We start from the raw sequence: 16572 nt of genomic DNA, 5'->3' as shown, positions 1-16572 counted from the left end.
GGTACCATGAAAGGGTCAGGTGGAGAGGGAGAAAAGCTCTCATCTTCTGCAGGTTGGGGCCTTGATACTTTGTTTTTTGTAACCTTGAGGAGGATTGATCCTCACACAAAATGGAAATGGGCTGCTTCCAGCCAGGATCAAAGTGAGCAGGTGAAAAGATGAGTGAAAGAACGTAACATTCGACTGCCTCTGGGATGACAGTGTGCCCTTTGCAGTGAGCTTCTACTGCCAGGTTTGGAAGGCTCTCCAGAGTATTTCCCACCGCAGAATTCTAGACCCATGCTGTCCAATGTGGTAGCTACTGGCCACATGTGACTGCTGAGTACTTAAAATGTGGCTAGTCTAATTTGAGATGCATTCTAAATATAAGATACATACTAGATTTTAAGAACTTAGTATAGGAAACAAATGCAAGTATATGATCAATAATTTTTTATATTGATTATATGTTGAAATAATACTTTGGCTATTGGGTTAGATAAAATATATTAAAATTAATTCCACCTGTTTCTTTTTTATGTGGTGATTAGAAATTTAAAAATGACACATGTGGTTCACATTATATTTCTGTTAGTCAGTGCTGCTCTAGATTCACCCATCACTAGCACAAGGATCAGGGCAGCTTTTCCAACTCGGGGTGGGGGATGGGAGCTCTGTCACAGCATCCCTGGGGTAACAGGAACCACGGCAGGGTCTCTCCCTGCCAGTCTCATACACTGGAGAGATACCAGCTAATTGACAGTCTGGCAGAGACCAGTGCTGCCATACCCCCACACTCTTTTTATTTTTTTTTTTCTTTTTTCTTTTTTTGTCCTGAGTGAGTTCCCAGATAATTTTAAGTACAACTGGGGAAAGATTTCCACCTTAGTTTTACAATGAAAGAGGACTGTAAGCCATCAATCTAGAAGGAAACCTAGAACTTGAATGTAGCATGTTGTCATGGAAACAGAAATGGATGAGAAAATTAGGAGACCTGGATTCTAATTCGGCTCTGCCATCAATTCATTTATGCTTTCCATGACAATGAATTCTCACTGTGTGTCAGGCATAGTAATGCCCTGTTCTAGGCACTGGAAATTCAGAAACAAATAAGACACAGCTTCCAATGTAATGGAGTTCACACCCGCTGTGGATCTTTGAATAGGAGCCTCCCATCTAGTAGTCTGCCACAGCAAAACAGATTAATGACAACAAGGGTCTCATTCTAGGTCAAGGGTAGTAGGGCTTTTGAGAAGCTAGAGTACCTGCCCTGCCTAAAGACTTTCAAATTCAAAATATAGAAAAGTACTATGATGATAAGACTACTCCATAACCTAGATCACAATGTAGTGTGAGATTCCAGGCCTAGACACCCTCTAAAGGGTTTGTCCAACTATGTTCTGGTTTCTTTTATTCAATGACAGGGTTGGTTCGTTTTGGGTTTTTTTTGTTTGTTTGTTTTTAGCACAGGCACTGTTTTAGGTGCTGAAGATACAGTTATGAACAAAACAAAGTCCCTGCTCATGTTTTAGGATACAGAGGTCGGGGAGGGAGACAAATAATGAACAAGCTATCAGATGGGAATAAGTTCTATGAAGGAAATTCTAGAGGAAGAGGATAGAGATGGGTTTTTTGTGGTGGGGTGTTCAGTGCGTATCTTTTTCAGTGTACTCACAAGAGCAGGAGGTAGTAAGGAAAAAGAGGGTATGTGAGTGTTAAAGAAAAAATTATTTTGACGCTTGTTAAAGATAAGACAGACTTTATGTGGGGGGACGACAATACTGGGGTTTTGTAGTAAGGGTGAACAATTGAGCTCAACTCCAAATATAAGGAAAAGTGGGAATTTAGCCAAGGAGCAGGGTGGGGTATCAGTGGATGGAAATTATTAAGATGAAGTATCAAAGGGGATTTTGGCTAAACTTACTTGACAGGATTTTTGCTGAAGGCAGGCCAAGGTGGTAAGATATCAGGGGTGGGGATAAGAAATTTGGTCAGATACCAAGCATAGACAGATACTAAGGGTGAAAGATGAGGAATTTGATCAGAAATCAAGGGTGGGAATTTTCACTAAAATGACCTGGCTGGATTCTTGTTAAAACTGGACTAAATGAACCAATGTCAAGGGCCTACTCAGAAAGAGGACTCAGAGGAGCCTGACTCATGTTTGGTCAAAGAAGAGTCTTTGTCATGGGTTAGATTCTGGATGTGATTGTATTTGTTGTATGCTTTGTTATACTCCTTGGTATAAAAAACCTTGCTACTGCTGAAAGGGAGCCCTGGGCAGGGCACAGAATAGCCTGCTCTCATGCCTGGCATTCAGTCTCCATTATGAGGTATTGATATGCCCACCCTCTGAAGGCTAGGTCCACCCTCATGCCACTGTCTTTTAACTGTACGTTACCTGAGATTGTCTCCCTTCTTGGATATAGAGGCTTGAAGTTTTCTTTCCCTTGTATATGTCTAGCTTCTGGCCTATAAATGGGGCTGCTCTTAATGCTGATGAGGATGGATGGCAAGTCCTAAGAACTGCAATACTGGGACCTTGCTAAGCCTTTGATCTAGGGCATTTCTCATTCCCTTTGGCTAATCTCACTTGCCATATCTTGTGCCCTTATCATTTTGATGATTAACATCCTGAGAATCCCCATACCTGCTGTGGCCCTAGAAATCCATTCCTCTTAGCCCATATTAGCCATACAACATAATTGATATATGGCCCAGAAATGCTCTGTCCTCTGTTGGGGGCTCAGAGCTCTTGGATTTCTGCTTGCTGGGATTGTTTCACACAAACTGGGAAGCTGCTTGATATATGTACATCAAGTCCTGGCCTTTTCCCAGAGGTCCCCTGGTTGTTTCCTCTAAGCCAGATTTGGGTCAGAAGCAATTTTTACAAGGAATAGTTACATTCCTAATCACATTTATTTGATAAGTCAGAGAGAAGGATAAAAGAATCAGCCATTTCAAAAAACTGAGGTGTTTTCCTTTCTCTTTTTCGTTGGTAGGCTGGTGGTGATGCAATGTGGTTTAAGGGGTCTACTCCCTGCAGTAATTGTTAGCTTTCCATCATTAAAGCTTTAATCTTTTTGATTAATTCATTTTGTTTTGATGTGCTCCCTTTTCAAATGCAGATAGTCCTTGAAAGGGGCTGCCTTATTTTTCCCAGCCTTAGGCAGTCCTTAGGAAAAGAGCACAGAAAGGTACGGTTTTTGTCGGAATGTGTGTGTATGACATTTGCAGAGTTGTCCAGAGTCAATAGGCCAGCAAAGTAGGGCAGACAGATAACTTTGGGTACCTTAAAGGAAACTCCAAGGCTAGGTGGACTCCAGAGCCTACTTACCCCATCCCAGCTCAAACATTACTTTCTGTGGCCTTGTCTGCCTCGTTTTGCTGGGCCTCTCACCTCCTTTCCATTCCCAACCCCTGAATTCAATGCTTACTTTCTTTTTCATTTTTTTTTTTTTTTAAAGACAGGGTCTTGTTCTGTCACCCAAGCTGGAGTACAGCCTCAACCTCCTGTGCTCAAGCGATCCTCCCACTTCAGCCTCCCAAGCAGCTGGGACCACAGGCACATGCCACCACGTCCAGCTAATTTTTTATTTTTTGTAGAGACGTGATCTCCCTACCTTGCCCATACTGGTCTCTAACTCCTGGGCTCAAAGGATCTTCCTGCTTTGGCCTCCCAAAGTGTTGTGATTACAGGAGTGAGCCCAGCTAAATGCTTACTTTTTATTATAACTTTTATTATAATATGTATCACTTTATATTGTGATCATCTATATATATCTTTCTCTCCAAATCCTAATGTATTAGAGAGCAGGGACTGCATCTTATCTCCCTGGCACACACAGTAAGTACTCATGCAGTTCAACTGACTTGGAGATCGAATGGTCCTTCTTACAGTCTGCTCCCTGTCATTTCGCTTCTGTGGACAGTAGTAGCAAAGAGAGGCTGGGAAGGAGGTGAATTGGGCCTCCTGTCCCTGAGGGTTGCCCTTTCAGCCCATTCTGGCTTCTGATATTCTACTGAGCTCAGCACAGTGACTGGTTGGTCCTCTGAGCATCACATCGAGCTCCATCCCCTGCTTCAAAGCCCAAAGACTGGATTACTAAGTGAGTTTGGTGCCCTTCCTATATCACCAGAAGAGATTCTTGAGTTCAAAGTTCATCCCAGGCAGTGGCTACCAACTCAGAAGAAGGTGTGGAGGCTTTTGTTTGTTTAATATGGAAGGAAGCATCTTTGTTTGAGGCTGGGAGAAGCTGCTATGGCAGCTCTAGTTGAAAATTTCCTATTTGTCAGTAACATGGGGAACCAGGCAGCTCTGCCTTCAGTCTTCAGGAGGCCACAGGAAAGGACTCTGAACGCAGTGGCTATGCCATTTGCCCCCTGTGTGGCTGGCCAGCCAGTGTCGTAAGCACTGTAGTTGGGAAGGGAATACCTTGTAAGGTGTCCAGGAAATGAGGCCAAGTATGTCTGGAGGGCTGGGCACGGTGGCTCACACCTGTAATCCTAGCACTTTGGGAGGCGAGATGGGCGGATCACCTGAGGTCGGGAGTTCGAGACCAGCCTGACCAACATGGAGAAACCCCATCTCTACTAAAAAAAAACAAAAACAAAACAAAACAAAACAAAAACTTATGTCTGCAGTATTGATCTGAGGGGCAGAAGCAGATAGGCCCCAGGTTAGCCTGGTCTACACTGAATCAGTAGCAGTAGCAGGGGAGTCAGCTTCATTAGTGTTCCCGACAAACTGCCTTATCTGGACCAAAGTGAGGCTGGCCTTAGAAGACCTGGCAATGAATTCTGGGCCTCACCAGCAATGGAAAAATAAAGCTTGGCTTCTATAGCCATTTGTCCCTTCCTCATGCTTTCAGGCTGTCTGAGAGACGGCCGGCCTCCTGACACTTGATTGAGGTGTTGGGAACTGAATGATTTACTCCTCCTCCTCCTTACCTTAAAAAGAAAACTTCTAGGAGAAAGCAGGACTAACTTTAAGGGTGACACTCTCCTCGTAGGATTCCAGGCACTGCTGCAGACCATTAGAAGGGACTGGGAAAGGCAGGAGTCTGGGGCAGAAGTAGAAGTCATGGCTCCCTCAAATTGTGCCAGTTAGGTGGTTGGATGCTTGCTTTAGATATGGGTTTCCCTACTTTGTTGACTTAGGGACTTGCCACATCAGTAGCAATAACAACAGGACAGTGCTTTACAGTTTAGTAAGTACAGATCTCTCATTTTAGCTTTATATAATAACATTCCTGTAATTATCTTCCCCACTTTACAGATGAGGAAACTAATTCACATAGAGGTCAAGTGTTTAATCCAAGGTCACTGGTGGAACAAGACCCAAACTTAAGTCTCTTGATGCCAGTCCAGTAGCACTTGCTCACGGCTTCATGTAGTTGTACACAGAGCTTCCATCTTAGTTTACTAAGCTTACTAAGCAATTCTAATTTTTTTTTTTTTTTGAGACAGTCTTGCTCTATTGCCCAGGCTGGAGTGCAGTGGTGCAATCTTGGCTCACTGCAACCTCTGCCCCCTGGGTTCAAGTGATTCTCTTGCCTCAGCCTCCCGAGTAGCTGGGATTACAGGCACCTGCCATCACTCCCAGCTAATTTTTATATTTTTAGTAGAGAGGGGGTTTCACCATATTGGCCATGCTGGTCTCAAACTCCTGACCTTGTGATCTGTCTGCCTCGGCCTCCCAAAGTGCTGGGATTACAGGCGAGAGCCACCACGCCCAGCCGCAGTACTTCTTTTTTAAAGACAAATTTGAAAGGCCACTTGCCAGCTCCAGCCCTTGTAAGGCCAGGGACATTGTTCATGGCTAATACCAAGAGCAAATCAGGGATACCCAATCCCTACATGGTTGGGGAGGAAAAAAAAAAGGAGTATCTTTGGAAATTCAGATTTTGTCCTTGTGGGAAGAGAGAAGGAAGAATTTGGCATCCTCTAGACTTGGGAGCGTGGTCTACCTAGGCAGCTGGGCACCAAGCCCAAGACCCAGAAATTCTGGTTGTGCATGTAGTGCATCCTCGCAGGCTAGACTGAGTTGGCCAGATTAGGGGCATGGCTGGTCCTGGCCCCATGAGACCTTGAGGTGAAGCAGTAATGCCTCACAGGATGGATAGGGTTCTTAGATGAAGAATTCCTCAATGAATTAGAGTTGTTAGATAAGCTGGAAAGAAAAGGAGAGATGTGAAATGGGAATACATGCAGTTTCTGTCTCTTGGTTCTTGGCCTAGTTATTTCTAGTAAAAAGAATCAGCTTCATCTTTATCCCAGGTCCTCTGACTCGTCCTTCTGGTTCCTCCTAGTCTGGGGAAGCACAATGCTTTTAAATTCCAGGCCCACAGACTAGATGTAGGTGGTGGCCTTTCCTGAAAATGGGTTGCCATGAGAGCAGTCTGCCTGTGTTCTTTAAGGCATTTTCCCACTTTTAGGATTAACTTGAGTACTGGGAAAATAAAAGGAGGCAGAGTTTAGAAGATTTAGAAATCTCCATCAAATCTAGAAAAAGAGGAAAGCATCCCTGGTCAAAGAACATGAAGAGTAGCGTGTCTCTCACCAATCCATCTTACCCCTCCCAGGAGACCTAGCAGGACTGGAGTATTAGTTGTCCCATGTGCCTCCTAGATCTCTGCTTTCCTCCTTGTACTTTCCACTCTACTGCTTCCGTACACTCTCCACATTCTCGGTAAAAAGGGAATGTATTCTCAGTCCACATGAGGTAATCATCGTCTCTGCCTCTGTAATGCAGTCACCAATAGCTTAGGGTGTAGGGACTAGACTGGTGGCAAGTCTGTCTTTACCTTATTGGAGAAGAGTAAAGCACCCTGGAACCCTCTGTGAGGTAACCCTCCCCCACATGTCCCATGTGATATTCTCTCTGGGCCAGGCAGAGGATTAGAGCAACCCTTTGTTATTAATACTTGAGCAGTGGACAGTGTGCTGGACAATCACTTATTGTGGTGCTCTGAAAGATCCTCTGTGGGCCAGGAAAGCCAAACCCAGATATTGACTAGCTGCAGCAAGACCTTAGAGAGTATTAAGTGGAGCTCAGGAACACCAAGCTAAGCCTAAACCTCCTTCATCCCCAGTTGTGAGTTCATGATACCTGTCTCTTTGGCTACCTGCCTCTCTACCTGCCTCTCTCATGCTAAATGCCACCTACGTCTGGGCAGTGTGTGCATACTGTGCCACTTTATTCTAGAATTAGGTAAAGAAATATTTTTCCTGCTAAGTTTAAAATACTTATACCATTGTCCTTTCTCCAAGTGAATGGTTGCCATCACTCAACAAAGGGAAAATACTTTGTGCTATAAGCACAAGCAGGGGTAAACTTTTGAGTAAGTGGAGTCTTCACCAGAACAACAAACTGGAAAAGAAAGAAAGAAAGAAACATTCCATGTCTTGTCTTTCACTGTGTATGTGATTTGAGCCTTGGTGGTTAAGCATTTGTTTGTTTATTTCTGAGCCAGACTCCTAGTACTGAATTTTGTGAAAGTTCAAATAAGGACTTACTCATTGACCCTACCTCATCTACCTCCCAGCAGCTTGTCTCAATACCGTTGACTTTGGGTACTTGCCCAGAACACAAGGACTTTATTTTAATTTTACATTGATACTCTAATGGGAAGCTAATGAGAAAGAACTGACTACCCATAGCCTTTAAGGCTGGGATTGGGAGGAAGGTCAGGGTTGATTCCTATAATCTTAGGAGATAATGTTTTTATTCCTGCTTGACAACTTGATTCAAACTAAAATCATCCTGCTACTTTCTGACCTGAGTGCACTATTTTCCTTTTTCACTAGCTACAGGATAAATCAAGCCAGGATCCAGGGGCATGTGCGAGGTTTGGAGGCCACACATGGGGCCATTCCAGGCAGCACTGTGGGCTAAGCCCAAAGCATCAGCCAGCAATAATTGCTAGAAACAAACTGAAAAGAGCAGGACAGGCTGTTGCCTTCCAAGGTAATCTCTATTAAGCATCCTGACCAGAAATAAGAGGAAGAAGCAGAGAACCCCTCAAACCCTGAGGGAGAAAATGAAGCGATTGTTGCAAGAGTCAGAGGAAGAAATCATGGTTACCTTGGGACCCTCCTCCAGGCTTTCTCCAGATAAGGCTAAGGCAGAGACCATGTGTGGCACCAAGAGCAAATCCTCTGGCCCTGCTGGATCCTTACCAGAGGACAACTCCCTGCCCCCTTGCTGTGGGTCAGCAGCGTTAGCCATTGGTGGAGATAGAGATGGGGACCTGGCCCAGCTTTGCAGCTTTGGGCAGCAGAACAACAGCCAGCTTCCTCTGGGCTCCACTGCCTATGTTTCAGGGTCTGGTTATCAGGATCCCTCATCTGTCAGCATTACCACAAGCTGTCAGGAGCCCTCAGAGAGGAACAAAGCCAAGACCCTTTTGTCCAGAGGCCATGGCCAAGGCTGTAGCCGTGAACAGCGGGAACCTTTGGGGGATGTAGTAGAATACATCATCAGAGAGCTGCAAGGCATCAGCCGTCTTCAGACTGAGATTGCTGAGCTGCAGCAGCACTTGAGCCAAGTCCGGGGCTCCGTGGATGAAGTCTCTAGCTGTGTAGACTCAGTACTGAGTGAAATAGAAGGCTTACAGGTGAGCAGCTGTTCCCTGGCCAAGGTGTGTGAGGGGGAAAAGGCCCAGGAACCCCATGTGGACAGACCCAGTGAGGAAGCCATTCTGTATTTGTATGGACTTCCTGAACAAGATGGAGAAAATACTATGGAACTGGTGGAAAGCTTTCTAGCCAAGCACCTTTGTGTTAATGGCATGCAGTGCAACAGGTACATTAAAAAGGCTTACAGGGCAGGCACATCCCCTTCCCCTAGGCCCACTGTTGTGAAGCTTGCCCATCTAGAGCATAGAGACTTCATCTTGCAGAAATCCATCCTCTTGCAGAATGTGGGAGTCCGAATTGCCACCAGAGAAGAACCAAGCTGCCCACAGGGTAATAAGAATCCCCAGAAGGAGTCTATATCATTTTTTCAACAACAACATCAGGATTATAGTCAGACTTCTTTAAACCAGGATGAACCAGTTCTTCAGATGGAAACAGGGGACAGGGGACCCATAACAGGAACATATCAGATGAAGGCTCAGGATCAACAGAGAGAGCACCAGGCCCCTGAGCAGCAAGGCCCTTGCTTTCTACTCAAGAACAATTTATCAAAGGAAAGTGATGTGCCCAAGCTAGGGGATGAAATAAAAGGAGCATCAAGAACATCTCAAGTTATCAGTGGCAGCTGTGATGAACTGTCAGAGAAAAAGCCTTCTCTGTCTACCCCCCATCAGTTGGAGGAACCTTCCCTAGTATTAATCTCAAAAGAGGAGGCTTCTGGGAAGTCCCAGTTTTTCAAACAGTACAGCCAAAAACATGAAGCATGTAAAGTAGGAAAACCAGAAAGTGACTGCCACGATAAAAGTGAGGCCAGCAGCTGCCTGTCATTGTCTGGGTTACTGAAGACAGAGAGAATAAACGCAGAGGACAAGCTCCTGGGCTGTGAAGCTGGGCTTGATATTCTGAGCTCAAAGGAACTAGAGGACCTTTTGGCAGACAAGTCCAGAAGGCTTGCAGCTCTGAGCTGCGACAGCATGATGGAGGAAATTATCATAGGGCCTGAGAGTTTCAGTGACATGGTTCATATTGACCTGAATGAAGAGGAGGAATGTGCTGCTCACGTCCTCAAGGATGTCTTTGACAAGTCCTCTTGTGTTCTGGGTGGCTCTCAGGAGGATGAGGATGTGGAAATCAAGTTTTATACAAGCAAACTGGGCCGAGCAATTCACCACTTTCGTTCTGCTCTGCAGGGTGTGTTTCAGAAGCTGGAGAACAGTGGGTCCATCAGTCCTGAGGACCTGGAAAGCAATGAGAGTGGTTCCCAGTCAGAGAACAGTGATCGACTTCTTGGGACAGTGAGTTCAGGAGGTGCCCAGGATTGCTCACTGGAGAGCCCTGGGAGTCAGGGGAGTGAAAGCTTGCTCAGTGTGGTCTCTGGTGGAGCTGGCCTCTCCACACAGGGAGAGCAAACCCCTCAGGATCCAGGCACCTTCTCTCTTGCTTCTGATAACTCCTTGCCAAGTGTTGCTCTGGCTCCGTGTCTGGGAAGTGAGACTTGTTCCAGGCCTGGATCTCCCAAGCAGGGCAGACTGAGCCTAGAGCAAGTGTGTACAGAGACCGTTTACCTCAACAAGTGCATCAACAATTTTAAGAATGTTCTAAGAGAGAAAAGACTAAGGCAGAAAAAACTTTTGCACCAGCTAGTACAGAAGGCAAACCGTCTCTCAGTAGAAGACATACACTCAGGTATTCTGAGTCACTATTTAACAGGGTCCCAGCTGGCTAAAGTATGACCTCCATCTGGCCAGCATGAGACCTGGTGTGGTGGCCAGTTTAATAAGGTGTTGGTTGACGCCCATAGCTTGAATCAGGCTAAATTACTCAAGTAGAGAGCTTAAGCTAATCCTGTGGGAATTGGAGTGAAAGATGGTTCTCAAGCAAGAGGAAGCTTGAATTGGAGTGAAAGAGGGTTCTCAAGCAAGAGGAAGCCGTCCTTATCTTCCAGTCTCTTGTTGTGGTGCTATACCTGTTCAAAAGAGGGAGGAGCCTCTGGAGCGGAAGTAGTTTGCAGCTGCAGAGCTTTTAGGATATCAGATGTAAAGAAGGGGTGGGAGTGAGAGGCAGGAGTTGGGGATGACCCATATTTGCTCACAGGCACTAGGAGGGCTGAGAAAGAATCCTGCGTTGCATTTAAAAATTCTTCTCTGTGGATTTGTTGCTGAGATAAGATTGCCATTTCCCCAGTAGCTGACAGGGCTTCTCTCATAGGCCCCTGTGGGAATTTCCCCTACCCCAGGTACCTGTCTCTTCCTAGTACCTGACTTGCTGACACAGAACCTTATTTCTGATTTGGGGCATCCAGGAGCTGCTTATAGTGCTGACCTAGCCCTAGAGCCCAACGTTGCCCTCCACAGGTCTTATTCCCTTTCTTCCATCTCCCCCTAAAAGCTGCTCACCTGCAAGCTGGCAAATGGAATGTTTTTTGACTACAGGAAGTAAGAGAACATTTTTCTAGGCAGTTTGGAGATATGTAGCTTTAAAATTACTCTTCCCAATCAAAATTAAATTTATCCAAAGAGCATATGCTATATTCATCCAGTTTTAAATTTAAATGGGGTTGTCCTCTTATGCATATAACCTGATTAATCTTCCTAAGGCAACATCTAAATTATGAAGCATATTGTGTTGGCAAAGGTGTGAGGGAATATGCACTTGTACATTGCTGGTGGGATGGGAGTATAAATTGGCATAATCTCTAAGGAAGGTAATTGGCAAAATTTATCAAAATTACAAATATATATACCCTTTAAGTCCTTAACACCACTTACAGGAATGTATCCTGCAGACACATTTTCACATGTGGAAGTGACATATGGACAAGGCTATTTTTGAAGCATAGCTTTTAATAGCAAAGATTAAAAATAACCTAAACATTCATCAGGAATTACTGGTTAAATAAATTATTGGCACATCCAAACAATGGGATATAGTACTGTGTAGCTATAAAAAGAATGAGGTAGCTCTTTACTGAAATGGAAAGTTATCTAAGATATATTGACATACAAAAAAAAGCAAAGTGCAGAGCAGTATGTATAAGATGCTTTCATTTGTATAAAAAGAGGGAAAGAATACAATACACACACTTATAATGTCTGCTTGTATATGTATAGATTATCTAATGAAAGATATGTAAGAAACGGATACATTGTTGCCCATGGGGAAATGTATTAGGTGAACAAATGGAATGGGAGGGAGATTTTTCTCTGTGTGCCTTCTTTTAATTTTTAGAATTTGAATCATATGAATATAATAGTAAGCCATAAAGTTACATTTAAAAAATGAAAATTATGTCATTCTCTTTTCAAATTTCCCTGGAGCTCCTTCTTAGAACTTATCAAAAAGAGTCTAAATTCCTTTGCTTTGCATTCAAGGTCACTGCAATTGGTCTCTAGTTTATATTTCCAGGCTTATCTCCCATTGTCCCACCATAAGTCTTTCAAAAGGAAGCTTTGCTGTCATACAAATTTGCCTTGCACTTTCTATTCTTAGCATATTCATATATACATGCTTCCTTCTAACATAAAATGCTATGTTTGCCATTTCAACCTAGCAGAATTTACCTATTCTTCAACATATATCACCTCTTCCAGGAAGCTTTCTGAGGCAGTAATTTTTCAGCTGTGAGGGATTTCTGTGTCTTCATAACTTTGCAGCCTCTTTTTCTTCTTCCCAGGCACTGAGAAATTATTTCAGTAGAGCAACAATAGAAACAACAAATATCAAAGCGATACTTCTTACAAGCTCTTTAAATATTGGTGGGAGCTGATGTTAGCATGAGCACCAATGATGAGGACACTTGTGTCTAACTCTTCAGCTTGCAGAGTTTCCTTTCTGGGCTGCATCCTTCTAGGCAATGCAGAAACTTGTGGTGCCGTGGTAGGCAGGTGGTAGTAGCAGCAGTCTTGATGAATAGAAGGAGGTTTTCTAAAGCACCAATAAGAAAGCAAGTCACAGTTCTGGGTCCTATCCAAGACTCAGTACTCAGTCTGGCCTGAGGGCTGCAGACAGAATCATGGACAGGGTGCTCCAGCACTCCCTTGCATAGAGCAGGACAAGCACACAGGCCAGACTCTCACCAACATAGACTTCACTGGAGCAGTCCCCTAACCTAGTAAACTGATTCAGTATCACAGAGACTACCAGCCTAACGAAGCTTTTGAAAACTCTGCTTTCTTTACTGTTCTGCTTGGGATCTTTTAGGCCCTAAGCTTACTAGTTGTAGCTTATGATTAATTTGAGTTAGTTTTCATCTTTTTTTTCTTGGTTTGTGCCAGGTACTGTTTTAAGTACTCTCATGTGCATTGTATAAAATTCAATTCTTTTATTCCTGTCACTCCACCAAAATAGCTTTGATCAGGGCCATTAGATGTCCACCATATTGCCAAACTAATGGTTCATTTTCAGTCTTCTTTTTATCAGTCAGCAATTTGACACAGTTGATGATCACTTTCCTCCTTTTATTATAACAGCTTTATTGAGTTATAATTCATGTGCCATAAAATTCACCTTAAAGTCCCTTAAAAAGTATTGAATTGAATGGTTTTTAGTTTATTCATAGTTATGCAGACATCATCACCATCTAATTTCAGAACATTTCCATCACCCCATAAGAAACCTCTTACCCATTGGCAGTCACTCCCCACTTCTCTTTGCCCCCAGCCTCTGGCAACCATTAATTTACTTCCTGTTTCTATGAATTTGCCTATTATGTACATTTCATATAAATGGGTTTATAAAATATGTGCCCTTTTGTGTCTGGCATAATGTTTTTAAGGATGCTGTAGCATGTATCAGTACTTCATTTCTTTTTCTGGCTGAACAATATTTATTGATGGACATTTTTTAAATCCATCAGTTGGCGGACATTTGAGTTATTATTACCACTTCTTGCTTATTGTGAATAATGCTGCTATGAACATTTGTATACAAGTTTTTCTATGGAACTATATTTTCAATTCTCTTGGGTATTTACCTAGAAGTAAAATTGCTGGGTCATATGGTAATTCTGTTTACCATTTGAGGAACTGCCAGACTGTTTTCCAAAGTCATTGCAGTATTTACATTCCCACCCGTAACATACGAAGGTTCTAATTTCTCTACATCCTTGGCAACACTTGTTATTATCTTTTTTATTATAGCCATCCTAGTGGATATGAAGTGGTGTCTCACTGTGGTTTTGATTTGTGTTTCTCTAGTGACTAATGATGTTGAGCATCTTTTCATGTGCTCATCAGCCATTTTTCCATCTTCTTTGGAGTAATGTCTATTTAAGCCTTTGACCACTTTTAAATTGAGGTTTTTTTTCCTTTTGTTTTTGAGCTGTAAGAATTCTTTATATATTCTGGATATAAGTCCCTTATCAGATATATTATTTGTAAATATTTTCTCTCATTCTGTGGGTTGTCTTTTCACTTTCTTGACAGTGTCCTTTGAAGCATACTTTTTTTTATTGTTTTTTTTTTTTTAAATCCTATTGGCCAGATCTGGTGGCTCATGTCTGTAATCCCAGCACTTTGGGAGGCCGAGGCGAGAGGATCACTTGAGCTCAGAAATGTGAGACCAGCCTGGCCAACATAGTGAGACCTTGTCTTCACTAAAAATCAAAAAACAATTTTTTGTGGTAAAATATACATAACATAAAATGTATTATTTAAACCATGTTTTTTCTGAATATTATGTGGAACATTTTAACCATTTAAAAATGTATAGTTCCGTAACATCAAGTACATTCGTATTGTTCTGCAACCATCACCACCGTTCATCTGCAGAATGCTTCTCATCTTGCAAAACTGAAACTCTATACCTATTAAATAGTAACTCCTCATCCCATCTCACCCCAGTCCCTGGCAACCACTACTCTACTTTCTGTCTCTATGAATTTGATTGCTCTAAGTACCTCATGTAAGTGGAATCAAATAACATTTGTCCTTTTATGACTGGCTTATTCCACTTAGCATAATGTCCTCAAGGTTCATCTATGTTGTAATGTGTCAGAATTTCACTCTGAAATTTCACTCTGAAATTTTTAAGGCTGCATCGTATTCCATTGTACACATGTATCACATTTTATTTATCTGTTCACTCATCAGGACACACATTGCTTCCACCTTTTGGCTATTGTGAACAATGCTGCTATGAACAGTGGTATACAAATATTTTTTGAGTCCCTGCTTTCAGTCTTTTGGCTATGTACCCCAAAGTGGATTGATCAAATTTTATGGTAATTCTAATTTTTTGAAGAATCACCATACCATTTTCCATGGTGGCTGCACCGTTTTACGTTCCCACCATCAGGGCACAAGGGTTCCTTCCAATTTCTCTACATTTTCTTCAACACTTGTTATTTTCTGTTTTGTTTTTTTAAGTAATAGCCATTGTAATGGGTATGAAAGAGAGCACAAAAGTTTTAAATTTTGATGAAGTGCAATTTATCCATTTTTCTCTTGTTTTGATTGTGCTTTTGGTGTCATAGCTGAGAAATCATTGGTTAATCTGAAGTCAGGAAGATTTGCTCCTATGTTTCTTTTATGAGTTTTATAGTTTTTACTCCTATATTTAGGTCTATGATCTTTTTTTTTTTTTTTTTTTTGAGACGGAGTTTTGCTCTGTTGCCCAGGCTGGAGTGCAGTGGTGTGATTTCGGCTCACAGCAACCTCCGCCTCCTGAGTTCGAGCAATTCTTCTGCCTCAGCCTTCTGAGTAGACTAGCTGGGATTACAGGCATCCACCACCAAGCCTGGTTAATTTTTTGTATTTTTAGTAGAGAGGAGGTTTCACCATGTTGGCCAGGCTGGTCTCTAACTCCTGACCTGAAGTGATCTTCCCACCTTGGCTTCCCAAAGTGCTGGGATTAGAGGCTTGAGCCACCACGCCCAGCCAGTTTTGAGTTAATTTTTGTGCATAGTATGAGGTAGGAGTCCAGCTTTATTCTTGTGCATATGGATATCTAGTTGTCCCAGAATGATTTGTTGAAAAGATTATTCTTTTTTCATTGAATAGTCTTACCACTCTTGTCAAAAATCAGTGACCATAAATGTAAGAGTTTATGTCTGGACTCAATTCTATTCTATTGATATTTAGTCTGTTCTTGTGCTCAGTTCCTTCTTTTTGAAACACTTTCTTCATTTGGCTTCCAGAACACCTCTCTGTCTTGGTTTCCCCCTTTCCCCCAACATTACTGGCCATTCCTTCTTAGTTATCTTTGCTCTTCCTCTCCCCAACCTTGTAGCATCCTGGGATTCAATCTTTACTTCCTATACTCACTTTCTAGATGATAATCTTTCAATCCCGAGTTTCATAAGCATTCCCAGGTTTATATCTCCAACCCAAACATCTTCCATGAACACCAGACTCCAAATCCACGTAACACCTCCATGTGGATGTAAATAGGCATCTCATTTGACATATCCAAAGCCAAACTCCTGATCCTTCTTCTGAAGCCCCTGCCAAACCTGCCTTTCCTATTGTCTTTCTTACCCATGAGTGGCATCTTTATTCTTGCAGCTATTCAGGCCCAATCCATAGAGTCATTCTTGACTCTCCCTTTTCTCTCACAACCTGTATTCAGTCCATTAGTAAATTCCACTTCCTCCACTTTTAAAAAATATCTTGAATCTTGCCATTATCTCTACCTCCACCACTGTCATCCTTGTTTAAGCCACCATTTTCTCTCATCTAGATTACTGCAGTGGTCTCACTGCTCTCCCTGCTTCTAGAACCTTGTCCCTCTACAGTCTGTTCTCCTCACAACAATCAGAGTAATCCCCATAGAGCATGAGTCAGGTTTTATCACCTCTCTGCTCAATGGTTTTCTGTCTCACTCAGAATGGACACCAGCATTCTTATAAAGGCCTGTAGAGCCCTATTTGAACTGGTACTTTATTGCAAACTTGCTGTTTCTCCACACCAATTATGCTGTCACCTCAGGCTTTGCATTTGCTATATGTTCTTCCGA

At 42.7% G+C, this 16572-nt stretch overlaps 1 protein-coding gene across 7 annotated transcripts in view; it reads left to right on the top strand.

Annotated features, from left to right (window-relative positions):
* UNC13B (unc-13 homolog B) overlaps nucleotides 1-16572 on the top strand; it is a 243295-nt gene that overhangs the window by 183515 nt on the left and 43208 nt on the right. For 3 of the 7 annotated variants that reach the window (XM_055351606.2, XM_031014604.3, XM_055351608.2), the window contains exon 2: nucleotides 7789-10305. The exons of the other annotated variants lie outside the window; for them this stretch is intronic. In XM_055351606.2, coding sequence (XP_055207581.1) covers nucleotides 8022-10305 — 2284 coding nt within the window. In that variant the 5' untranslated portion in view covers nucleotides 7789-8021. The remainder of the gene's footprint in view (nucleotides 1-7788; nucleotides 10306-16572) is intronic. 7 annotated transcript variants of the gene reach the window in all.

Source organism: Gorilla gorilla, chromosome 13, assembly GCF_029281585.2.
Source record: "Gorilla gorilla gorilla isolate KB3781 chromosome 13, NHGRI_mGorGor1-v2.1_pri, whole genome shotgun sequence".
Lineage (NCBI taxonomy): Eukaryota > Metazoa > Chordata > Mammalia > Primates > Hominidae > Gorilla > Gorilla gorilla.
Note: the sequence above shows the minus strand (reverse complement) of the source record. Positions and strands in the feature narration are given on the sequence as shown.